The sequence below is a fragment of the Protopterus annectens genome, chromosome 3.part0 (assembly GCF_019279795.1).
Source record: "Protopterus annectens isolate FY-2018-M chromosome 3.part0, PAN1.0, whole genome shotgun sequence".
In the NCBI taxonomy this organism is placed as follows: Eukaryota; Metazoa; Chordata; order Ceratodontiformes; family Protopteridae; genus Protopterus; species Protopterus annectens.
In genome coordinates, this window is record NC_056731.1 from 1,322,514,743 (window position 1) to 1,322,540,559 (window position 25,817).

A 25,817-nucleotide genomic window follows, 5' to 3' on the forward strand; every position below is an offset into this window, starting at 1 on the left:
TCTAAAAATTTACATTTAAACCTTTTTAACCTTTTTAAAAATAACCTAAGCGAGTGTTAAGTCGCTAAAAACTAGCGTGTTCTAACACCACGCATTGTAGTGGGTTCAAAGGGCTGAATGTATGCTTTAAATTAAGTGGTTCTCGCCTCAGGATATAAGCACTAAGCTTAATTATGAAGCGCTGCTATGGCGCGTGTAGCACCACTGTAAAATTAGGCTACTAGCACCAGGTATAATGAAGGGAAGTAAGGCACTGAGGAAAAGAAAAACACTATTAGCACAGCATATTAAAGGGAGTAATAATACAGAAAGGGATGTTGTAAACTTAATGCATAACACAATGGTGCAAAGAGGATGGCTGTTAGAGAGCACGCTATAAACACTGCTTAAAGCATGTAGTACATAGCGTAGAAAGACAAATTTAAATAGCCAAGGGCTTACTTATCAGGGGCTGGTAAGGTGCGTGTATGGTAACTGCACATAAGAGCACTCTACAAACTACGCACGCTACTATGACTGCTCAAGTTAACAAACCTGTTGACTGTTAGTAGAGACCATAGGCTACAAATCCAAAGTCTGGGTAGAGGCAATATCGAGGCACTAGAAAGGGAGTGAATAACTAGCTAATTCCCTGTTTAGGAAATCCGTCTTTTATGTAGACGACTTGCTTTTATAATATGAATTGGGCACAATAGCGGTGGGAGCATACACGTTTAAGCACTGATCTGAATCAGCTGTTTACGCACTGTGCGAGTCGTGAGACCGACCATAACCCATCTACTACACAAAACTGCAGCTAAAAACAGTAAATGTATTCACAGTTTATGAAGGTAAAGCTACATACAGTTACTGTAAGTCACAGTTAAAAAGCAACATCAAGTGAAAGCAAAAAACACGCTACTCACAAAGAACGCCAAAGGCAGGAACGCACAGCAGCCAGGGAAATCTAAGGAAGAGAGGTGGCGCGAATCTGGGCAGATATATTTATAGGTTATGAGAGGAAGTGGGATAGGATGGGAGAGGGGGAGGAGTAGGAGGCAGGCAGAAAAAGAAAACGGAAGGGAGGTGATAGTATCAGTCTGGAGAAAGGAAATAGATTATTACAGGAGGAGGTAGTAAGAGCAATGATCCGAGGGTGTAGTGGGTATAGATAGGTGAAAGTAGTAAACAATCTAAGAAAGAAGTAAGGAGGTAGAAGTAATTGTGAAGTGAAGAAGGGCTATGAAAGGGAGGTAGTAAGAACAGGGAAGAGCCAAGGAGAAGACGTCCAGGAGAAAACTATCAGTGAAGTGCGCAGAATGAAGGTAAGTAAGGCAATGGGATATAAGTATAGTAAGGCAAAGGGATATGAGTAAATTTGTTGTCAAGAGGTAGGAGAGAGTAGAAGCTCAAAGTAGCAGAGAAGAGTAGAGAGAGGTAGTGGAGTAGAAAGGGGCTAACAGTAAGATAGGGTAAGATAAAGAGAGTTTGCTAGGTATGAGCAGTTTACAGAGGGAAAAAGAAAAGAAAACCCCTAGTAGGATGGGGCCACCTAATAGCCACAGCAGGTACTTCTATCAATGTTGTTTACAGGGCCTGAAGGTTCAAGTGTGAGGCAAGCTGCTAGGGATATTACAGGGAATATGTGAACAGTTGGTTGAGAGGAGGAGGGGGGGGTTGGTTGCAGGCTACTGGCTGAGCTGACTTTGGGTTTTACAATTTCACTGGGAAAGAAGCATACAAACAATTATTTAAAACCAGCAGGAGCTCTAGGACATACTTCCTTATGTCTTTCCCGGTGAAGGCTCCCCTTAGTGGAATAGCTTTATTCCTTAAATTAGAAGAGGAGACAGCAGTTTTGTATAAGATGCAAGATCCAAGACCAACAGGTGGTCAGGGGGTTGTAACTCTTGGGAGGCCCTCAAGAAAGGACATGCTGGAGCAGTGTCTAAAAAAAGAAGCTCTGCTTCTGGAGACAATGTCTAATTTGTAATGTGTAACAAAGGTATGAGTCTTTGACCAAGTGGTTGCAGTGCAAATGTCATTAATGGGGGTTCTTGAAGAAAAGGCAGATGAAGAAGCTATGGATCTAGTGGAATGGGTTCTAGAAGGACATGGCAACTCCAATCCTTTTTGAGAATAAATCAGAGAGAGATACAATCAGTAATCTGTTTAGCCAGAGTAATTTTTGGATACTACCTGACCCGAGCAGTTAGGAGGAAAGGATACAAACAGCTGATTAGACTTCCTGTACTGTTTCGTTCTGTGAAGATAAAAACTTAACTGCCTGTGGACATTAAGTAAGTGCAAAATATATTTGGCCTTATTAGTAAAGTTTGGAGAGAAAACTAGCAATTGTATGGACTGGTTAATGTTATTCTCCATGGCCACTTTACGCAAAAAGGAAGGGTTGGTTCAGAGGGGCACCTTATCCGTATGGAAAATAATGTAGGTAGGCCTAGCAGATAAGGCCTGGAATTCATAAATTCTTTTTGCTGAAGTGATAGCTACCCAAAAAGATTGTTTTCCAAGAAAGAAACTTCATGTTGTATTTGTCCACTGGTTCAAAGGTTTTCTGAGTTAATCCCTGAAGGACGACAGTCAAATCCCAAGGAGGAGAAGGATCCTTTAGTGAAGGTCTAAGGAGGAAAATTCCCTTCATGAAAGATTTACATACTCTGGAAGATATCAGAGAGAATGATTTATTGCCAGCATGGAAGTTGAATATGGCTGCTAACTGAAGTTTAATAGTAGAAAAACTAGCCCCTTCATTAAAAAGAGTAGTGACAAAAAGAAGAATAGCCAAAGTAGGTGCTGAAAAGAGGTCAATATGTACTTGTTTAAATTATTTAGTTATTTAACATTTGTTGACCTGGAAAGTCTTACTAGGAAAGAGCTTATTTTCAGGGGAGGCCAGGGGAGAAATGCTCCAGATGCATGTCTTTGGAATAGTCTGCTTGGAAGCCAGTATGTAAAACCTTTTCCATTTGCTTCTGTAGACTTTCTTGGTGGAGGCCTTCTGGGAGGCCAAGATAATGTCACAAACTGGGGAAGTGAGCCTGGACTGTCTTTCTTACTATCACTGGAAGTGGAGAACCCACACGGTCAGTTTGAGGATGTGGAGAATGAGATGTTGAATTCATGATGTATGAGATAACATATCCTGCGTGGGGCTCTAATATCCATGGAGGATATTTCAAGTGAGACCACAGGAAGGGGAACCATACCTGTCGAGGCCAGAAGGGGGCAATAAGGATGACTGAGCTCATCAGCCTGCTTGAGTTCTGTAGAAACGTCAGGATCAGCAGAAGATGGGGGTAAGCATAGAGGAGACCAGGGGTCCAATTGTGAAGCACAGCATCCCTCGGTGACTCCTCCAGGGGATAAATCAGATTGAAGTACTTGCTCCACTTTTTTGAGGGGAGAGGTAAACAGGTCACAGCAAGGCTGACACAGTGGCTGAAGATCATATTTGTTACTGTTAGATTAAGGGAACACTTGTGGGGAATTGGGATGGACCTGCTGAGTCTGTCTGTTAGCGTGTTGGTTTTCCCCGGTATGTATGTTGCAATAAGAAAGCAGTCTGTAGAGATTACCCATTCCCAGACCCTCCTGACCTCAATGCACAATGAGTAGGAATGGGCTCCTCCTTGTTTGTTGATGTGCCAGACTTCTGACATGTTGTCCGTATGTATTGCAGTTGTCCCTAGAGGGAGAATGTCCTGAAAGGCTTGCAACTTTAGTAGGACTGCTTTCATCTCTAAAACATTGATATTCAAATTGTTCTCTGAGGGGGAGCACATGCTTTGGACCATCCTTCCCATGAAATGCCCCCAACCAGTTGAGAAGTGTGCATGGCCACTGTAGTTATTGGGGGAGGAAGGGAGAACAGTCTGCCAAGAAAGAGGTCGCCTAACTGAATCCACCAGCAAACATGATGCTTGCAAGTTGAGGTGAGTTTTATGGGAAATGACAGAGGCTGGTAAAGAATGGACCACTGAACTGCCAGTGTCCATTGAAGGATTCACATAAGAATCTTGCTAAAGGAACTGCAAGAATGGCAGCTGACACTGACATAAGAGCTTGCAACACTAGCTTTGCTAGAGGGGATTGATGAGACAGTAAGTCCCGCACCTGATTTCTCAATGATGTGATGCAATGAAGAGGTAATGATGCCACTTGAGTAGTAGTATCCAGTTGAGTTCCTATAAATTTCAGCATCTGTATAGGAATCAGCTTCAGTTGGCAAGATTTATTGTAATGCCTAGGGAGTTGGAAATCTTAAGCAGGTAACCCCTGGCTTGTAGAAGTTGATGACTGGTTTGGGCAGTAATGAGTCAATCATAGAAACAGGGAAACATCTGGAATCCTTTGAGTCTCAGGTGAGCTACCATGAGTGCCAAGCATTTGGTGAACACCCTAGGGGTCTGTGGTGAGTTCAAAGGGCAGTGCTCTAAATTGGTAGTGCTTGGCTCCCAGCTGAAAGTGCAGGCGTCTCCTGAAGAGTCTAGTTTGATATGATAGTACGCATCCTGGAGATCTACAGAGGACATCAGATCTTCCTTGTGTAGAAGAGGTAGGATGGACTGAATTGGAACTTCGACTTCTTTACATACAGATTCAAATTACTTAGATCCAGAATTGGTCTCAAATCCCCTGTTTTCTCTGGCACTAAAAAGAAGCATGAGTAAGTTCCGAATCCTATCTCTTTGGGAGGGACCTCTTGAATTACTCTTTTTTTTGTAGCAGCTTTTGAATCTCTTGCGTTCTGAATTCCCTCTGAATAGGTGAAACATCAGGGAATTTCTTCTTTTGGACAGGAGGTGGAAGGGAAAAGGGTATTCAGTAACCTCTGGATATGATTATTATCACCCATGTATTTCTTGTGATATTTCTCCAGGCATCCAGGTACAAGGAGAAAGAACTCCTGATTGCCACCAGAGATGGATAGGCGGACAATGATTCAGGAGCACAGATAGGGTCTATCAGAGATGGTGACTCTAAAGCACTGGTGTGCTGGATCCCCTCTGCCTCTGAGGTGACATCTGCCATTGAAACCTCCTTCTCTGCCTCTGGAGAAAGTAACTCCACATGTTCTTGAAAATGTCCTTGAGATTTCTGGAACCACATTATTTACCACCTCATTGGTTCCTAGAGAATGAACGTTGAGGGGTAGAAAACTTGATTCCAATGGCAGACAGGGTCTTTCCCACCTGCTTACTACAGGTGAGCATGTCTTTCACTGATGGCCCAAGCAAGGAGGAGCCATCAAAGAGGCCATTAACAAAAGACATCTTGAAGGGTTCCACAAAGTCATATAGCCTCATCCATGCATGTCTCCTAGTCCTAATGGCTATACCTGAACTGGCTGCTTGTGAGGTACTGTCTGATGTATGGGAGATCAGCATCATTGATGAATTGGCAATAGACAAAACAGTAGCCAGTTGAGGAGAAACCTTCTTGAGATCCTCTGCCAACATGGTCTCAGCGAGAGAGTCTGAAAGCTACTTCATCAAATCTCTCTGTAAGCGAGTAAACACAACTCTCAACCTGGAAACATCAAACATCTGGACAAAGGCCCATGAAAAATAGATACAAATCTGTATGCTGAATAACATTTGCATACATAATTATGTAACCCCACCCACTCCAATGGAATTGTGGGATACCAACTTTCAAACACAAACTGAAGAACAGACAACCAAAATATGGCCCCAGACCCTGTAGTAAATGGTAACCATTTTTTTAAATGTGTAGCAATGATGTTCACTGGAAAGGGAGAAGATGATGGACCTTAGGATTTTGTTTTTGGTGACTTGCAGTATGTGGGTTTTGTGGTAAAAGTAGGGCATTTAATGGTAGGCAATATTCTAATCTTAGCAAAAGAATATTATAGTTTGCTAGGACCTCCAAAACTCATTCTGGTCAGTGGCGTACCTTGAGTTTGTGCCACCTGGGACTGTCTTTGAGTTTGCCGCCCTTCCTTCCTCACAAAATCATGGTCGAATGGGGCCCCCATACACAGCCCTCCCCCTGCAGCCATTCCAAAGTCCCATTACTTGGCTATTTCGCCTCATTTACCATAAACAATGTAATGTGCATACTACTTTACTTCTACGATGATTACTTGGATTTCATTTAAAACTTTTATTTTACATTTTATAGCACAAACACTAATAGACATCTGCTAAACAAAGCAATACAGTTTCACAATGAAAACAGGCTTAGCATTAAAACTTCTTTGCCCTTGAAACTCATTCATTGAAACAGCACTGAAACCCACATTCAAAGAAAATGCATTTGGCCAGTGGCGGATAAAGATTACTCTTGGACTGTTTTCAAATCATAGGCCCTTTGCACACAAAACATACATGTGTTCTTTGATGCACCTTCCTGACTGTATTAAACTACATTCCTTGTATAATACAGCACACTTGTTAGAGTGCATTTTAAATTTATTGTTTTTAACATTTTTCCAGTAAGCAGTGAAACAAAATGCATGAACCAATAATAACAAAACTGCTCAATTCAGAACACTTCCATCAGAAAAGTCTACTCAAACTTCCTTGTATAATACAGCACACTTGTTAGAGTGTGTTTTAAATTTATCATTTTAAACATTTTTCCAGTAAACAATGAATAAAAATGCATGGACCAGTAATGACAAAACTGCCCAATTCAGAAGATTTCCATCATAAAAGTCTACTCAAACTGTTACAATCCACCAGTATCAGTAAATATGCACAATCTCTGCAGAAGTAAAAGTCATCTAAATAATTCCACATTAAAGAGATCTGTAAGATCTGTAACTAATGAAGAGGGTGCTGGTAGCAAACAACTTAATATTTCATTGTTTCATCTACAAATAAAGTGCCTGTTGACCTTGAGGAATAAATTGCCTATGTTACATCAAAAAAATGATAAGCTTGTAATATTGCAATAGAAAATGGAAGGCAAACTGATAACAGGTTCATAGTTACTAATCATCTCCGCCAAAGAGGACATTCTCAGGACTGCAGTATTCACCTCCTTTAAAAGTACAACACAGTACAGTATTAACAATCCATCTACATACTGTGGGAGTAGAACCTATAGCCTTTTGCATCAAAAGCAAGCATTCTATCTGTTGTGCTACTAACAACAAACACAAACAGACTTGGCATAAGCAGCAGTAAACCTCTCCCCCCTGAAGAACTATGCAGCACAAGAATTCTGCAAAAAGGCAAAATTTATTGGGGGGGGGGGCGCAAAGGCCCAAAACCAGGGACACATTTTAAACATTGGTTGTATAACCTTAGAAAAGTTGCTAGAATAAAATGTTTTGTGTTACCATGTATTCTTCAAAGATAAGAAGACTGAAACTTAAATGGCTATCATTATTTACTGAATTCACTTCTCATTGATTTGCCATAAAACCACAAATTTTAAGAGGAACAGACCAAAAGTATGAGACAAACATTTTGTAAAACTTTGGCCAGTTGAGAACCATGGTTAACTCCTTGAATCACAAGTGGTGGTGGTATGGGTAGAGAATTTAGGCTCTTGCTACCTGTACTTAAGGTACAGGGTTAGAATCTGGGTAACTCACCGAACTGGGGCATTTCACACACACTCACACACACCTACACACACACACACACACGCATACACACACACACAGACACACACATACACACACACCATAGTTCTCCCACAAACAAGTAAATTAACCTGCAGCCAGTAAAACATGTAAACTAACCTGCAGCCAGTAAAACAAGTAAATGAACCTGCGGCCGTTATGACAGTTCTCCTAAAAGTTGATTAAAGCACAGTTCTCCTGCCATTATGTGCAAAACAAGTAAATTAACCTGCAGTCAGTAAAGCTAAAGCACAGTTCTCCTACCGTTATATTATGTAAAACAAGTAAATTACCTGCAGCCGTTATGACAGTTCTAAAAGTTAAACACAGCAGCTAGTAAAGCACAGTTCTCCTAAAAGTTAAGCATTAATCACAGCACACATGAAAAGTTTCTCCTACCGTAAGTAAATTAACCTGTAGCCATTATGACAGTTCTCTAGCAGCCAGTAAAGCACAGTTCTAAAAGTTAAGTGTTAAGCACACATGAAAAGATAATTTTCTCCTGGTGTAATGCCTGCAGCCATTAGTCAAGTTTCTCCTGCTGGCCATTTCTCAAAAGTTCTGCCTTTATGTAAAACAAGTAAATTCACACACACACCTCCTGCTGTTAAACAAGTTAACCTGCAGCCAGTAAAGCACAATTCTCCTGTCGTTATGTAAATTAAAAGTAATGGTAATGCCTGCAGCAGCCAGTAACACTAAAGTACAGTTCTGCTGTTATGTAAAACAAGCAAACTAACCTGCAGCCAGTAAAGCACAGTTCTCATAAAAGTTAAGCATATGCACAGCACACATTAAAAGGAAAAGTTTCTCCTGCCGTAATGCCTACAGCCATTAGTCAAGTATGTGCAGTGTGCACACTTTCTCCTGCTGGCTGTTTCTCAAAAGTAAAGGACAAGTACAAGTTCTTCTGCCCTTAACTAAACATTTTTCCTGCCTTAATGCTTGCAGCCGCACACACACAGAGTAAATTAAAAGTAATGGCAATGCCTGCCTGCAGCCAGCAAAGCACAGTTCTCCTTACACACACACACACACACACACACACACACACACACACACACACACACACACACACACACACACACACACACACACACAAAGTAAATTAAAAGTAATGGTAATGCCTGCAGAGGTGCAGCCAGTAACACACACACAGTAAATTAAAAGTAATGGTAATGCCTGCAGCCAGTAAAGCACAGTTCTCCTCCCTTAAGTAAAGCATTTCTCCTGCAGTAATGCCTGCAGCCGTTAGTTATACATACAAAGTTCATTAGTTAAGCACAGTTTCTCCTGCCGTTGTTAAGTAAAGTTTATATTTTTTTACCTGAAGGAGGAACCAGGGAAAAAAGATGTGCTGTGCCTGTGCACTGCCTAAATGCAGACTGGTCTGCAGAAGCTGATGTCATCGTGCACACACTGCACGCAATGTCATTAGGAGTAAAAAAAATGTAAAAAAAAACTGTAAAATTTGGAAATTAAAGGGGCCACTTGGGAATTTGTGGCAACCCAATATTTTTCCCTCAAAACCGGTATTTACCAAGGAATTTGGTATGGCTGAGAGGTATGCGAGTAAAACATGCCAGGTAATTTAATGACCTCAGTGAGAAAGTGGCTGAGGCATAAATGTGCTTTCCAAATCTGTCCATCACTTTGGACTTCCTGATCAGTGGATTGACAATGGAGCTTAGTTCTGCTAGGTCCTTCTTAGTGGCAGTGGCCACAACCATGGCATCCACTGGGATTCCCTTGCTCCAGTGAGGTCTATCTGAAGGGCAGACAAAAAACTTATCGGGGCAGTTGGGGATGGGCTTAACAGTGTCCAGTTCCTTCCAAGCTCAGCGGGAAACCAGGTCAATAGGTTCTTCCACAGTGGGAGGGTCACCCAAGACGTAGATGAGCCAGTCCCAAAAGCCTCCAGGAACACTGATTCCTTAGGAAAAGGAGTTTGGGAGGACCAGCCACCTTTCTGTTTGAGGATTTCCAGGATGTCCTTGAAGGAGGCAATAGAGGGAATACTTCCCCTTCTTCAAAGTCGATGTCTTCCATGACAGACTCCTTAGGGGAGTCTATGTGCCTCCTCTTGCACATTCTCTTCCAAGGTACTTCTTCCACAGGGTGCTCTGGAGAGGTGTTGGAAGAAAGGGGGAATCCCTCTGGGGAACATGTGTGGAGGCTTCCCTGAGCTGGGTAACCCTCAGGAGCAGAAATGACAGGCTCAAAGCTCAGACCCAATGAGGAGCAAGGGATAGGATCTGATACAAGAGAGAATGGTTCTCTATGCAAACAGAAAGCCCTTTCTACTACCCGAAAGGCTGACAGACCCAGGGAAACCTCTGCCCTCCTCCTCCTCAGAGCCAAAGCAGACAAAGAAGGGAGGTCAGGGCCAACTCAGCCATCTGGAAAGAATTGGACCCAAGCTGTTCAGGGCTGAGACACCAAGGGGAAGGGAAGGACCGACAAAGTGGGAACCAAACACAATCCCTTGGACCCGGTGCCGACCTCTCTGATCTGAGACCAGCTCATAACTAAAGGCATCAGAGCAGGACTGGTCAGGGAAATAGTCAGAGTTGAGGAAGGGAGCTTCCTAGGATCCGACCTTGAACCTCTCATGGATCTTGGATCCTGGGACTCCGAAGCAGAAGGTTGGATTTGAGAAGAAGACAGTATTGGCTGGGCAGGTAAGCTCATGGATCCAGTATGAAATGGAGCTGTAAAGACAGCCATCTGAATCTGAGCCCTAAGGAATCTCTGCATTATTCTGTCCATGTCTGCTTCTGTCAAACTCCTAGAAGAGCTACATGAAGTTATGGACACCGGCCTAGAGTGCTTTGTCGGTGTTTGAAACAAATGGGGAGGCAGAGCCGCAGATACTGGCTCCAATATAAATTCTGGTGTACAGCCTCTACTTGTCAGATCTGAGGGTCTTTGATCCAAGAAAGAGGTAGACGGAATGGGAGAACTGGTAGCTGGGGCCGAACCAGTCAAATCTGAGGGTTGTTGAGGATCTGAGGGTGGCCCGATAGGCCTTGGATCTCAGATTTTCTGCAACTTTTCAGCCAGCTCTGAGGAGGTTTTCAGAGATTTGGGGTGGTGTCTTTTCCAAGGATCCGAAACCACTTGAGAATATTTTGAGAGGGTTTGAGCCCCAACAGGAAGTAATACTTTCAGGATAAGGCTGTTTCTACAATCCAACAGGGCCCTTGGATTAAAGGTTGTGCAAATGGTACATGAAAAATCCAGGTGGGCTGCGCCTCAACATTTATAAGCACTTCTTGTGGGCATCAGAATTAGGAATCTTATGCACACAAGAAGTGTACTTCTTAAAACCCATAGGTTTCTCTTGCACTGGTTTCTCAGACATGAAGGCAGCAGATAGGCAGTAAACCCTAAAAAGGAAGAAAAATGTTTTTTTTTTTCAAATAGCACCAAGTTTAACTGGAACGTTAAAAACTCAAGCTACAGTAAATTTTAACCTGAAAATTTAAAACAGATATAACAAAAACTATTTTTTGGAACAGAATAGAAATATATAAATTTACAAAGAAACTTAGAAATAGAAAGTCAGTCAAGTATCATGAGTGGTACAAGAGAAGGGCCACATAACAGTGATTAGAGAAAAACCCTAATGCCTGCAAACAGTTGAGGGCAGAGAACTACGTTTAAAAGTAATTATTTGAAGAAAAAAGTACTAGAATTAACCAAAAAAATATTCAGAAAAGATACTCTTACTCTTAAGACTGGATCTTCCATCTTGCAGCTATGACAGCAAACAAGATCTGAGAAGTTGGGGATGGAGTGGAGCATTATGGGTAGAGGGAGAACTTTGAGATTTGGATCCGAAGTCTTGTAAATGTGGCCAAGTTAGATACACAGATCAGATACTAGACCCATTCATGAGGAAGAATGAAAAGGACAACATCAGACTGAAGTATTTACGGCAGATTAAAATACGTGGTAAAAGACTAAACAAAAGATAATGCAAAAACTGAGATATTGGAACTCTTGTCTATTGATATAGCTAGCAACATACACACAGTAAAAATGTTTTTGTCCCTTTAATTTGATATACAGGTCAGGTGTACTTCTGTCAACCACAGAAGAAGTTGTGGGCAGTAATTAATAAAGAGTTGAAGGATTTTTACTTGGGAGGCGAAGAGGGCAAGAGTCAAGACAGATAAGTTGATACTCCCAGTAGAACAAGGAGGTTTAGGATTACCTGATTTGAAGGGATACTTTAGAGCTACACAGTTAAGACTCATACAAAACAAGCAGAAAGCTACAATTCAAAGTGAAAAGAGATGATGGCGCAAGGAGGTAATTCAAGAAATAAGGAAAGAATGGGATTTTGGATGCTGATCCTTAAGGAGAATAACAATAGTCATGCAATATCCCTCCCACCCCCATTCTTAAGCAATTGTAAGGTGCAAAATCTCTTCAATGCCTCTACAAGCCTCAACCCCACCTTTCAATTCAAAGCCCTCCTACTACGTTTTACCCATGCTGATAATTACATATTTTATCACAGCTTATGAACATCTCTCCCTTCCAGGCTCCCACTACCCCAGATCACAGACCAATACTCATGCTCTTTCACATAACTTTAATCAGCCACTACTCCCTCTCCCTTCCAACTCCCATATTACAATAACTCAACAGCTCATTCGAGTCAGTTATGTTAACCTTAGAACTAAACATTACTACAAACTATTATTAAACTTCAAAAACTAATAATCTATTCTCAAATTAACCTCACAATGGATGGGGACATCCACCCCAAATCAGGACCATCCCCATCAGAAGCATCCAACCTAATATATAATAGCCCCTCTAGCCTGCAAAACTTAAACATCTCCTCTACCTCTCTCATCTGCCACCTAAACATCAGAAGCCTAAATAATAAAATTCACTACCTGCATGCCCTCTTAGCAGTACACTCCCCAGATATACTATGTCTTACAGAAACCTGGCTTAAGCCATCCGCCACTGACAATGAAGTTACTCCTCCAGGTTACAATATAATACGAATGGACCGCACCTCAAAGAAGGGAGGCGGGGTAGCAGTCTTATATAAATCTTCAATTAATGTAACTATTTCCAACTCTCCACAAGTTCCTCAAGCTGATAAAGCTAAAATACTCTTTACAAAACTACAAATTAACCAGCATAAATCTATAAACATTGGCTGCATTTCTATCCCACCTGGCAACAACACCAATATCCTTGAAGATATTCTACAGTGGCTGTCCATAAACTACCCACAAGAAACTATTGTTTTAGGTGACTTCTACAAAGCCAACTTCATGCTACTGAAGTCAAAAGTGACAAACTTCACACACTCATGCAGACGGGATCTGAAAGTTCGACTGCAGAATCCTACACTAAGGCACTGTACGAGCACATCCACTCGTGCATGAATCGTGCCATCCCAAACAGAACCAAGATGCTCTTCAATAAAAAAAGGAAGACAATCAGGTGACCCTCTGCTATAAACAAACTATACAACAGAAGGAAGAAACTGTTGCAGAAAAGAGGAAAATCCCAGGATGCAAAAAAACTCCCTCGCCAGCCTCAGTAAGAAGCTGAGATCCCTCATAAAATCCTCAAAAGCTAGTTACGAAAGTAAAATTGCCAAAGATTCCAAAGACAACCACAAGGCGTTCTATAGCTATGTCAAGAATCTAAACGGCGATGCTCAGATCTGCTCTGAGCTACAACAGAATGGCATTAAATATACTGATCCCAAGGATATTGCCAATATCCTGACAGATCGATTTAGTGGCAACTTCACCCCCCTCTCACCCCCTAAAGGGCCCATCTCAATACCAAAAGACTGCCAAATTCCTGTAATCACGGCCACACTGGTAGAAACTGCACTCTCCAAAGCTAAGAATACAGCATCCATGGGACCAGATAACATCCCAGGCTGTGTACTACATGAACTACAAAATGAACTGGCACCTCACCTAAGTGTCATGTTTAATCATAGCCTCACCTCAGTCTTCGTGCCCACCGAGTGGCGCACAGCTACAGTTATCCCACTCCACAAGGGGGATCTGCCTTGGATCCCGGGAACTACCATCCCATCAGTCTGACAAGCCTGATCTGCAAGGGCATGGAACGCACTATCATGGAATTATAAACAAAGACATTGGCAACCTTCAAACACTGGATCCCACCCAGTTTGGGTTTGTGAAGGGCCGATCTTGTCTCCTGAATCTGAATGACTTCTTCAAATCAGTCTCCAGAGCTGTGGACAAGGGTAAGGCGGTCCAGACAGCCTATCTGGACCTTGCCAAGGCCTTTGACACCATCCCCCACTCTGGAATCATAGATAAACTTACTAAGCTGGGCATAAATCCCTACGTCACTCGATGGGTTGCCAACTGGCTTACTGACAGAACCCAGACTGCAAAAGAAGCCGACTCCAAATCCAGCTTCAGACAAGTGACAAGTGGAGTACCTCAGGGTTCAGTCCTGGGACCACTCTTGTTTGGCATCTACTTCTCTGAAGTACAAGCCAACAATAAGGGATTCTGGCTAACAAAGTTTGCAGATGACTGCAAACTGGGAGCCATTACTGAATCCCCAAATTATGTGGATATTCTACAAAAGGGCCTTAAAGAAACAGATGCCTGGTGCCAGAGCCATGGGCTCAAGCTTAATGCCAAGAAATGTATAGTTATCCCCTTCGGACAAAAACATGTACCCATGAATTACCACATAGGTGGCAGTACACTAAACATTGAAAGTGTGATGAGAGACTTAGGGACACAGGTGGACAGTGGTCTCACTTTCGATAACCACATCGCCACAACAGTCAGGAAATCCTTCTATGTGGCACACCTCATCACTAAGGGCTTTTCATCCAGAAAAAAGGAGGTCATTGTCCCACTGTACTCATCCCTCATTAGACCCATTATAGAGTATAATGCCCCATTTGGTATGTATCTCACAAGACATCTGCAACAGCTGGAAAGGCCACAGAAATACCTCACTAAAAGAATCACAGACCTAAAGCAGATGCCATATGCTGACCATCTAAAAAAACTCCAGCTATACTCTGTGGCATATCATCTACTCAGAGGCGACCTCTGCTTAACATACAAGGCCATGTCAAACCCTGAGTTGTTGGACATGCTCCACTTAAAGAAATCCCAATCCCTCAGTGCCACACGCTCCAGGGATCTAAACCTTGTCATCACAATGAACAAAACATGCTGGAGGGATAGGTTCCTGACCCAGAGACTCCCCATACTCTGGAATAGACTGCCCATACATGTCAAGCAGAGCGCCTCCTTGGCCCTCTTCAAAAGGAACCTTGATGACTGGATGGGAGATAGGAAATTCAACCTGGGGATCATGTCAGTCACCCTGCCAGACAGGGGTCCAGAGAAGTAAATATTTTGGGAAGAAATATCCAGGGAATTGTTATGGCTAGGCTTGGATAGACCCTAGGGCAAAAAGCCTAGTACCAACCTATGAACCTATAATATAGACTGGAACACCTGCGCGTCAGACTTCCCTACTACCCACATAACTCTATATGGTTTCTCCCAAGTCATAACCTCCACCACCAGAACTAGTAATCCCAATAACAAAGACTGCATACTAGACTGGATTCTCATTACTAACCCTCCCCAAATGTATATGGCAGGCACCCAACCTGAGGAAATAAGTGATCACCTCCTAACATATATACTTAGACAAAAAAATGATATCCCTCAAATACCTAGCTTCAGAACTATCAGGAACAATAAGAGCTTCAATCAAACCAAATTCCAATTAGAACTTCAAACATGTAACTGGAATAGACTAAACTACTCCCACTAGATGAGGCGGTATCACACTTTAACTCCACATTTCTTACAATCCTTAACAATCATGCACCCACCCGGACCATCAGAACAAAGAAAAAAGTAGCACCGTGGCTGTCCAAGGAAACTAGACAAAAAATCATGAATAGAAATAAAGCCTGGTTGTCTTGGAAAACCAATAAAAACCCTAAGGATCAATTAGTATATAAACAGCTAAGAAATGATACTAAGAAGTCTATAATGTTAGACAAAAAAGACTATTAATGTAACCTGCAACATAAACATCAAAAGCGACCACAAAAATTTTAGTCCAGCTTAAACAATCTTCTCCATCCAGGTAATACTACTAGCCCTACACCTGCGTCTATCCTCCAAAAACCTCCAGAAAATATTGCCAATACCTTCAACACCTTCTTTACGGAAACTATACAATCCCTTGCCAACCAACTAGGTCCCAACAACCTAGACCCTATTAACCCCATATCCAATACCCACCCATCCTTTAACTTTCAACCTGTACCAACAGCATTTATCTGATCCTTAATCAAGAAACTGAAACCCACCACCCTTTCAGCAGAACTAGTCCCAGCTGAATATCTTCAAAAGGCTGCAAATGCAATAGTGTATCCCATCTCAATATTAATTAACAGAACCATCTTGAAGCACATATCCCCTCTATCTGGAAAATTTCCTATGCAATTCCTCTCCATAAAGGGGGTAACTCCACTGATCTATCAAATTACCAGCCCATCGCCATTCTGTCCCCTCTGGCTAAAATTATGGAAAACTGTATCCACAAGTAACTCCTTCATTACCTCAATTTGCACAATCTCCTAGCTCCCTTCCAGCATGGATTTAGACCCCACCATAGTACCACCACAGCCCTTCTATCCTTCTCTCAGACAATAAATCAAATCCGTAATAATAATACGCCCTCCTCTGCTGTCTTCCTTGACCTGTCTAAGGCATTTGATATGGTAAACCACCAGCTACTCATTCAAACACTAAAACCTCTTGCCATAGACAGCCTAGCAATATGCTGGTTTCAGTCCTACCTAAGTGGCAGACAACAAACAAGCTGTGCTATGGGAGGATAGCCTTTCTTCCCTACTGCCAGTCACCCTTGGAGTTCCTCAAGGGTCTATACTAGGACCTCTCCTATTTTCCATCTTCATTAATGATCTTCATACAGTCATCCCCAAAGTAACCTGCATTCAATATGCAGATTACTCTACCCTAATATGTTCTGCCACCTCCCCATTAGACCTGCAGACCTTAACCCAAAATACTTTCAATGTAGTAGAAAACTGGCTCACTGACAGGCATCATCTATTGAATCCAAATAAAACAAAACTGCTACTCTTTACCCCCACCCAAAAAGCTACACTCCCATCATTTACCATAACATCTAATAATGGCACAATAATTTCCCCAGAAAGTAATACAGAACTATTAGGTGCAATTGTTGACAATAACCTTAAGTTTGACGCTCACATCGACAAAACCATTAAAACAGTCAACAAAAAGCTAGGATCTCTATATAGAATTAAGGCATTTCTAACCCCAACTGCTAGGACAGTTACTGCCCAAACACATTTACTTTCAACCCTTCTTTATGCCTCTCCAATCTATACATACCTGAGTAAATCTGACCTCAATAAACTCAATAGCTGCTACAACACCATAGCCAGATTTGCCACAGGCTCAGCATATAGAACTCACCACCGTATTAACCTACAATCTCTAGGCTGGCTAGAGTTTCCCTCTCAAATCCAGTATAATCAATTGACAATAGCCCACAAAGTCCTCCATCAGCCCAAAAGCACACCCATACTCAAAAATATAATTACCCCTTACAGTAACCTAAAAACTCTCCAGTCTTCTGACAAAATACGGGAAAACTGTTAAATCTAAAAACTCAACAGGTGACTCATTGTTTTGCAACTCTGTTGGAACAATCTGGAATCGGCTCCCTGCCGAACTTACAGCAAACGATACTATTAACCAATTTAAAACATCTCTCAAAAAATTTCTAAAAAGTCAATGGCTATGCCTCTGTACCAACCCTGACTAACCAGCTTACCACTCTCTTCACTACCTGGCTATCTGTAAAATAGTCAATGTTTCAGACTTAGTCTCATTCTCATATGTATTGTACTACTGAATGACATGCTACCTTTTTCAGCCTTGTACCACTAAAAATGTCTAAGTTTGAACAAGAAAACTACAATGTTAAGTTTAAGTATGTATGTATTCCAAGTATGCATATAATCCTATAATTCTGTACTGGTATCTGTATGTGACTGTATAAAACTGCTACTGTTTAACTCTTATGTAACTATCCACATGTGGAGCTTTTCTCCCCAGGCCTCCGCTGAAAATGGACCTGTGTCCAGTCGGACTATCCCGGTTAACAGATATAAAATAAATAAATAAATAACATATTCATAAAGCAGCAGAAAGAATAAGACAAACTAAACCAACATGGGAATGGAGAAAGGAGATGCTGCTGATAAAGATGACCGCAATTAGGATTAATGAGAACAGACAAGAGGGGGCTGGAATTTACTGATGGAAGATGACAAAAGAACCAAGGTATTGGGAACAAATAGAGAGGGAACGATAACAGAATGGGAAGAGGCCAAGAAAACATTTGGATTGCAGTCTAGTGACTGCCTTCCCCATCAGGGACTGATATCAGACTATAGAGAAAGAGCTAACGTTAAAAAGGATAATTAGTAAAACATGTAAAATATTGCATGATAACTATAGGAATCAATCAAAAGAGGTCAGAGAATATCGGGAAGGGAGATTAGATATGCAATTCACAAAGAAACAGTGGGAGGACATATGTATGACCCTCAAATATGCAACAAAATCTAGAAGAGTAAGGCTTGGAAGAGAGGCATTACATGCTGAAAAACTTTATGACAATCACTAAGCAACATGTTTTGTCAGGTGGGAAGAAACCAGAATGCTTTAAGGAAGCCCATACAGATGTAAACAGAACACACAAAACTCACAATTTGTTCAGCTTTCTGCAACACTCCACCCCCAACAAAAACTCCTCCTCAGTACAGCCCCCAACAATTTTCTACCCTAAAGTTTCTATCTGTCTGCCTCCACTATGGTATCTTTGCAGTACCTTTATGGGTCAAACTATTTCTGTTAATATTTTCCTATTTTAGCCAAGTGGAATTGTTTTTCTATCTACCTCAGCTTTCTTACACTCAACTTACACACCTCGTGTTTCCCTTCTATTGCATTATTTTATTCCTATCTATATCTGCAGCAAGTGCTTCTTAGCCAGACTGTTGAAATGATAACATTCTGTTATATGTCTTAGTGATCAGAAGTAACCTCATATCACAGTATCTGTTCATCCTGTTATGTTTGTGCTTACGAGCGTTTGCTTTCATACTGTCTGAAACTGACTATTCCTCAGTTAATTTTCTATAATTATATTCTTTAAGAAATAGTCACATACTCAAAGCAAGAAGAGAAGCCAAAGAAAACACAGTGTCACCATATATTCATAATACATATGGTCTTACTATCTTCTTCCAGTAACTGGAGAGATACACAAAACCAAATAGTTAATTTGACCTCATTTTTGGATTGAAAAGAATGTTGAGTACTCAGCAACAGCAGCTAACTACTATGACACAGTGAGCGGCTAAGACTGTGAGTGTTACAAGTGTCATAAAGCTGCAGTAGTAAAATATTACAGTAGCCAGTAGTGCAGTGAGTGACAGGAAATGCAGTCATTTCAAATTATGAGATTCATAGCTACTGCAGAAGCAAAACTACAGGTAGGAAAATACCCTACATTTTGTTATAGTGACTCTTAGGCACATCTTGTAGCTCACATACAACATAATGCTTCTGCCATAGTCCACATTGGGACCCTACTGTGCCAAATAGGTCCAAATGGACTAAGGCCAGCCCTGATACACACTGTGTGTGTGTGTGTGTGTGTGTGTGTGTGTGTGTGTGTGTGTGTGTGTGTGTATTCTTACATCTTACACACTTGACATGGGTGAGTGAACTTTAGGTACTATTCCTTTGGAAATATACTTTATACAATGTAAAACAAAGGCACTTTGCAATACGTTAGCAGAGACAAAACAACAAGACAATTTTTATTTTCTCTACATTAGGGTCCTAAAATAAACAGAACTTTAAAATATGCACAGAAACAAATTAAAGTAATTTGTACCTCTGATGTCCTAATTGTCTGCCTTTTTCCTCTTGGAGCTTCAAAAAATAGCTGTTCCTTGGCACCAGTATTGACTTGTAGTAATTTCCCTATGCAAGTAAAATGAAGTTCAGCATAGCATAGCATAAGAGGCTGAGATAATGCAATACTTAACTGATAGCATTTAAAAATGCAGAACATCTTTCAAAAGTTGGTAAAATGTAAACATGACTCAGCTTGCTTATTTACTTATGTTTTCTTAATCAGGTTAGTCCTACTGCAAGAACAAGGCCATTTTCAGAAGACTCAGGTAGAACTTACACATATACAGTATTACAAACTTCGTAATGTAAACACTGAATTATAAATATTATTAAGGTAATGATAAGTATTTATAATTTTATGAGCTATGGTCTGTCAGGTGATATACAGGTTTTCTGAAGGGGATCTTAAAATGATAGATTTTTCACAATCATTTAAAGTTGTTAAGTACTTAGTATATACATTTAATTTATTAGCAACATCTAAAGATGGGATTAATATGACTTAGAATTAAATCAGGAATTCAAAATAATTACATATGCAATTAATCATCTTCTTTCGGCTGTTCCCGTTAGGGGTCGCCACAGCGGATCACCTGTTTCCATTTCTTCCTGTCTTCTGCATCTTGCTCTGTCACACCAACCACCTGCATGTCCTCTCTTACCACATCCATAAACCTTATCTTAGGCCTTCCTCTTTTTCTGTTACCTGGTAGCTTCATTCTTAGCATCTTTTTCCCAATATACTCAGCATCCCTCCTCAGCACATGTCCAAACCAACGTAATCTTGCCTCTCTGGCTTTGTCTCCAAACCTTCCAACTTGGGCTGACCCTCTAATATACATATTCCTAATCCTGTCCAGCCTCGTCACACCCAGTGCAAATCTTAACATCCTTAACTCTGCCACATCAAGCTCAAACTCCTGCCTTTTTGTCAATGCCACTGTCTCCAACCCATATAACATAGCAATTAATTTAGGATAATAATTATTTTCCAAAGAGGATATTCCATTGAGCTTTTTCCACCAGGAAGTACTTTGTATCCTATAATTACCATTTAAACTGAATTTGAATCAAAAATATATTTTGTATTATTGACACATTTGAGACAAAACATTATATCTCGTTCTCCTTACAGTTGTTTTCAAATGTCCTAAAAAGTGTGAATAAAGCCTAAACTCATATTTAATAGACAGACAGTCTAGATCCCATTTACAGGCAGATTTCTAAACATGTAATTTAATAAAAAAGTTTTACTATACAATTACTTTAACTATATTCTATTGGGAGTGACATTACATACTGAAAACAGAATTTACAGCATTTATAGCATTTACTGTCTGTTTTTTTCCTTGTCTCTGTAAAAAAAAAAAAAAAAAAAAAAAATCTCTTGTTTTCCCGCCTTACTGAACTAGAGTAGTCCAGTTTCAGAGTTGCTGATCCCTGGGCTTTGTTTTTAGTTCCTGTTACTGATCCATTGCCTTATTAGGAAGGAGGGAAGTTTTTTTGCTTACCAGTGGGAGTGGGAAGCACTGAGCAGCCTTTTTGTCCGAATTGGTGAAATTTCAGCCAGAAACTAGTAGTCCATTGGTTGTTTTGGGCCAATTCCTAGCTCCTTTCAGCCCCCTGCTATAAAACACGCTAAACGCGCGTTTTCCAGCTTGTACCAACTCAGCACAGATCCTCGTGGTGGCCTGCAGAGTGATCCAAGCAGCAGAGAGCTAAAAGAGTGACTTTCTACCAGATATAAGTATTTTTTGTGGCTTTCCCACTGTTATTAAGCTAGCGACTGCATTTCGCCTGTTTTACTGCTACTTTAAGTGATTTCTGCATTTTACACTGTTTATTGCACTTTAAGTTACTAATTATTGCAAATTGTTTCTGTAGGCTACACACTAAAGTGCGCTAGCTGATTTACAGCATTTATAGCATTTACTGTCTGTTTTTTTCCTTGTCTCTGTAAAAAAACAAAAAAAAAAAACAAAAAAATCTCTTGTTTTCCCGCCTTACTGAATTAGAGTAGTCCAGTTTCAGAGTTGCTGATCCCTGGGCTTTGTTTTTAGTTCCTGTTACTGATCCATTGCCTTATTAGGAAGGAGGGAAGTTTCTTTGCTTACCAGTGGGAGTGGGAAGCACTGAGCAGCCTTTTTGTCCGATTTGGTGAAGTTTCAGCTAGAAACTAGTAGTCCATTGGTCGTTTTGGGCCAATTCCTAGCTCCTTTCAGCCCCCTGCTATAAAACACACTAAACGCGCGTTTTCCAGCTTGTACCAACTCAGCACAGATCCTCGTGGTGGCCTGCAGAGTGATCCAAGCAGCAGAGAGCTAAAAGAGTGACTTTCTACCAGATATAAGTATTTTTTGTGGCTTTCCCACTGTTATTAAGCTAGCGACTGCATTTCGCCTGTTTTACTGCTACTTTAAGTGATTTCTGCATTTTACACTGTTTATTGCACTTTAAGTTACTAATTGTTACAAATTGTTTCTGTAGGCTACACACTAAAGTGCGCTAGCCGATTTACAGCATTTATAGCATTTACTCTCTGTTTTTTTCCTTGTCTCTGTAAAAAAACAAAAAAATCTCTTGTTTTCCTGCCTTACTGAACTAGAGTAGTCCAGTTTCAGAGTTGCTGATCCCTGGGCTTTGTTTTTAGTTCCTGTTACTGATCCATTGCCTTATTAGGAAGGAGGGAAGTTTCTTTGCTTACCAGTGGGAGTGGGAAGCACTGAGCGGCCTTTTTGTCCGATTTGGTGAAGAAACTAGTAGTCCATTGGTCGTTTTGGGGCAATTCCTAGCTCCCTTCAGCCCCCTGCTATAAAACACGCTAAACGCGCGTTAGCGCGATTTAGCGCAGAGTTGCCACTGTTGCACACAAGAGCAGTGGCGGTTAAACAAGGTTAAACTATTCGGGCCATCTAAATTCTACTCTTCAAATTTTCCCTTAGAACTACCTTCCTCGAGCTGTACTGCTGATCTAACCAGCATATCCTATAACTGAAAAGTTCATCTCTACTTGATTCCCAAGTAGACTATTCTCTATCTGTAAAGCCTAGCACTTACTCCTACAGTACTTGCACCTTGATAAAGCACTCTTATTAATGATAGTACCCCACCAGCCTAAAACCCACTTCCCCCGGAGTCCTTTGAAAGTCTCTTTATCTACTACTTCTAGTATGTCGAGGGATCAGTTGCTAGTGTCCTCTCCAGCTCAACTGGTGAACCTGGGAATATTAAGGCAATGTTACAATTGCCTCATGTACACAGACAATCCTCTCCTTCTCCCACAAAACACAAATACATGCGAGAGATGCAACTATATGGCCAAACTGGAGGCTGAGCTCTCTCAACATAGGACTGGCAAGACCAGACAGGAGGAGAAGGTAACCACACACAATACATACCCAGTCACACATGGTACCATCACAACTTCAAATCATACACATACTCACACAAAGACATACTCGGAGGCTCTGATCAAAAATTTACCAAAACAGCAGAGGCCACCAAAGCAGACACCCAAACAACTACCACCTCATGACCCAACACATGCAACACATAGACCACACAGTCAGAGTGTCAAACAGTCACAGCCCTTAAGGCCAAACAAAATGCCAGACACACTTGTCATTGGTGATTCCATAGTCAGACACACTGACGTCCCGCTCACCAGACTGAGTAAGGAGAAGGTCACAGTAAGCTGCCTGTCGGGCGCTAGAATCCGCCACATAACGCAAGCACTCAGGTCTCTCAACAGCAGGTACAAGTACGACTCAGTCATTGTCCACGCTGGTGTCAACGACCTGAGACGTACCTCCTTGGACTACATGAAAAGGGACATCAAGGAGCTCTCTGATTATGTAGCCCGGGCAGGTATGACCCTGACCTTGAGCAGTATCCTACCTTCGCCTAGAATGATGCCACAATACAGTGATAAGATGATCAGCTTTAATAATTGGCTTAAATTCTGGTGTCATTCAAAGGGGATCCAATGTCTGTCTGCCTGGGATGACATGCTGGACAAGCCACGCTGCTTCGCAAGGGACGGCTTGCACCTGTCACCTCTGGGCTTCCGGATATTGGCAAAGGCTCTTGCCACCCCCATAGTGCCTTTTTTAGGCAAGGCTCAAATTCTAAACCTACCACCCTAGAACACCAAAAAGGAAAAAAACTAAGGGTAATGCTGCTCAATGCCAGAAGTCTCAATCTCAAGATGCACGCACTCGAGGCCCTTCTCAATATAGAGAACATCGATGTCTGTGCTGTGACAGAAACCTGGTTCAAGGCTCCTGAGAGCACCCCAGCACTAAAAGGTTTCACCTCATATCATGCGTTCCGGCCCCAAAATCCGGACAACACCAAGAAAGGAGGGGGGTGTCCATATTCATAAAGGACACCCACACCTCAAGGTTGGTGGCAACGCACGATGCATCGGAGACCATCCAGGTGCAATTAACCATAGGCAAGACTGCTCTGCAATTTGTAGCATGTTACAGGCCACCCTCTCAAACTCAGGAACCTCACATGGCCTTCCTGAAAACATTGGAGGATAAATGTATCACCAAACACCATCATACTAGGTGACTTCAACTACCCTAATATAGACTGGGAACACTACTCAAGCCCGAACACTCTAACCCAAAGATTCCTGGAGTTCATAAACTCAAATGCCATGGAACAACTAGTCACCATCCCCACAAGAGGAGAAAACATACTTGATCTCATCATCACGAACATGGGATCAAAATGTTCAACACCGGAAGTATACCCCCTCACTGGTGAGATCAGATCATAAACTAATCTCGCTGGAGGTCCTCATCCCGCCCCCACCTGAAACAAAAAGACCACAGTGAAAAACTTCTCAAAAGCCGATTTCACACTTCTAAAAACTAGTGTGGTCTCCTTTAAGGCCCCTGAGCCAGTGGTAAACATTACTCAAACCGCTGAATCACTTACAAATGCCTTCTACCAGCACCTACAGGACTGCATGGATCAGGCAATCCCAAACAAAACTAAGACTCTCTGTACCAAAGGCAAGCATCCAGTCTGGTGGACCCCAGCCATAAACAAGCTCTACAACAAAAGGAGGAAGCTACTACAAGATAGAGCAAAATCCTTGAAAGGTAAGACACCTTTGATCATTATAAGTAAAAACTAAGAGTTCTCATAAAATCATCCAAGGCAAATTTTGAGAGAAAAATCGCCAAGGACTCTAAAGACAATCATAAGGCCTTCTTTAGCTATGTTAGAAACCTAGGAGGAAACTCCCAGATATGCTCAGAATTAGTTCAAAATGATGTGAAAATTACTGAACCTACACACATTGCCAACATACTGGCTGACAGGTTCAGTGCAAACTTCTCCCCCCAAAAGGAGAGATATCTATTCCAGAGGATTGTAGCCCCCCAAACATCTCCAACGCCCAGGTGAGAACTGCCCTCACTAAGGCAAAAAACAGCATCCATGGGACCGGATGGTGTCCCCGGCTGTGTGCTTCACGAACTCAACGAGGAATTAAACCCACAGTTAGGACAGCTGTTTAATCTTAGCCTCACCTCAGGATACGTACCCAAGGAGTGGCGCATGGCGACTGTGGTCCCACTTCATAAGGGCGGTGCCTCCACAGACCCTGGAAATTACCGCCCCATTAGCTTGACAAGCCTTATCTGCAAAGCCATGGAGAGGATCATAATGGAACTCATAAATAAAGACATAGGGAACTTGCAGACTTTGGATCCAACCCAGTTTGGCTTTGTCAAAGGCAGATCCTGCCTCTTAAACTTGGTTGACTTTTTCGAGACAGTCACCAAGGCCATTGATGAGGGAAAGGCAGTCCATACAGCCTACCTCGACCTGGCAAAGGCCTTCACACAATACCCCACTCAGGTATCATCGAAAAACTCATCAGCTTGAATGTAAACCCATACATCACAAGATGGGTTGCAAACTGGCTAAATGACAGAACCCACAGGGTCAGAGTTGCTGGACCCATGTCAGACTCAAAGCCTGTCACAAGTGGTGTCCCACAGGGCTCAGTCCTGGGTCCACTCTTGTTCGGCATCTACTTTTCTGAAGTACAAGCAAACACAGGAGGGTTATGGCTGACAAAGTTTGCAGATGACTGCAAACTGGGCGCCATAGTCGAAAACACATCTGACACAGATATC

General features: G+C 41.7%; 1 protein-coding gene across 1 annotated transcript in view; it reads right to left on the bottom strand.

The window, feature by feature from the left end:
• LOC122797061 (echinoderm microtubule-associated protein-like 6) overlaps positions 1–25,817 on the bottom strand; it is a 3,800,753-nt gene that overhangs the window by 1,852,883 nt on the left and 1,922,053 nt on the right. The window contains exon 22 of the mRNA XM_044065838.1: positions 19,634–19,722. Coding sequence (XP_043921773.1) covers positions 19,634–19,722 — 89 coding nt within the window. The remainder of the gene's footprint in view (positions 1–19,633; positions 19,723–25,817) is intronic.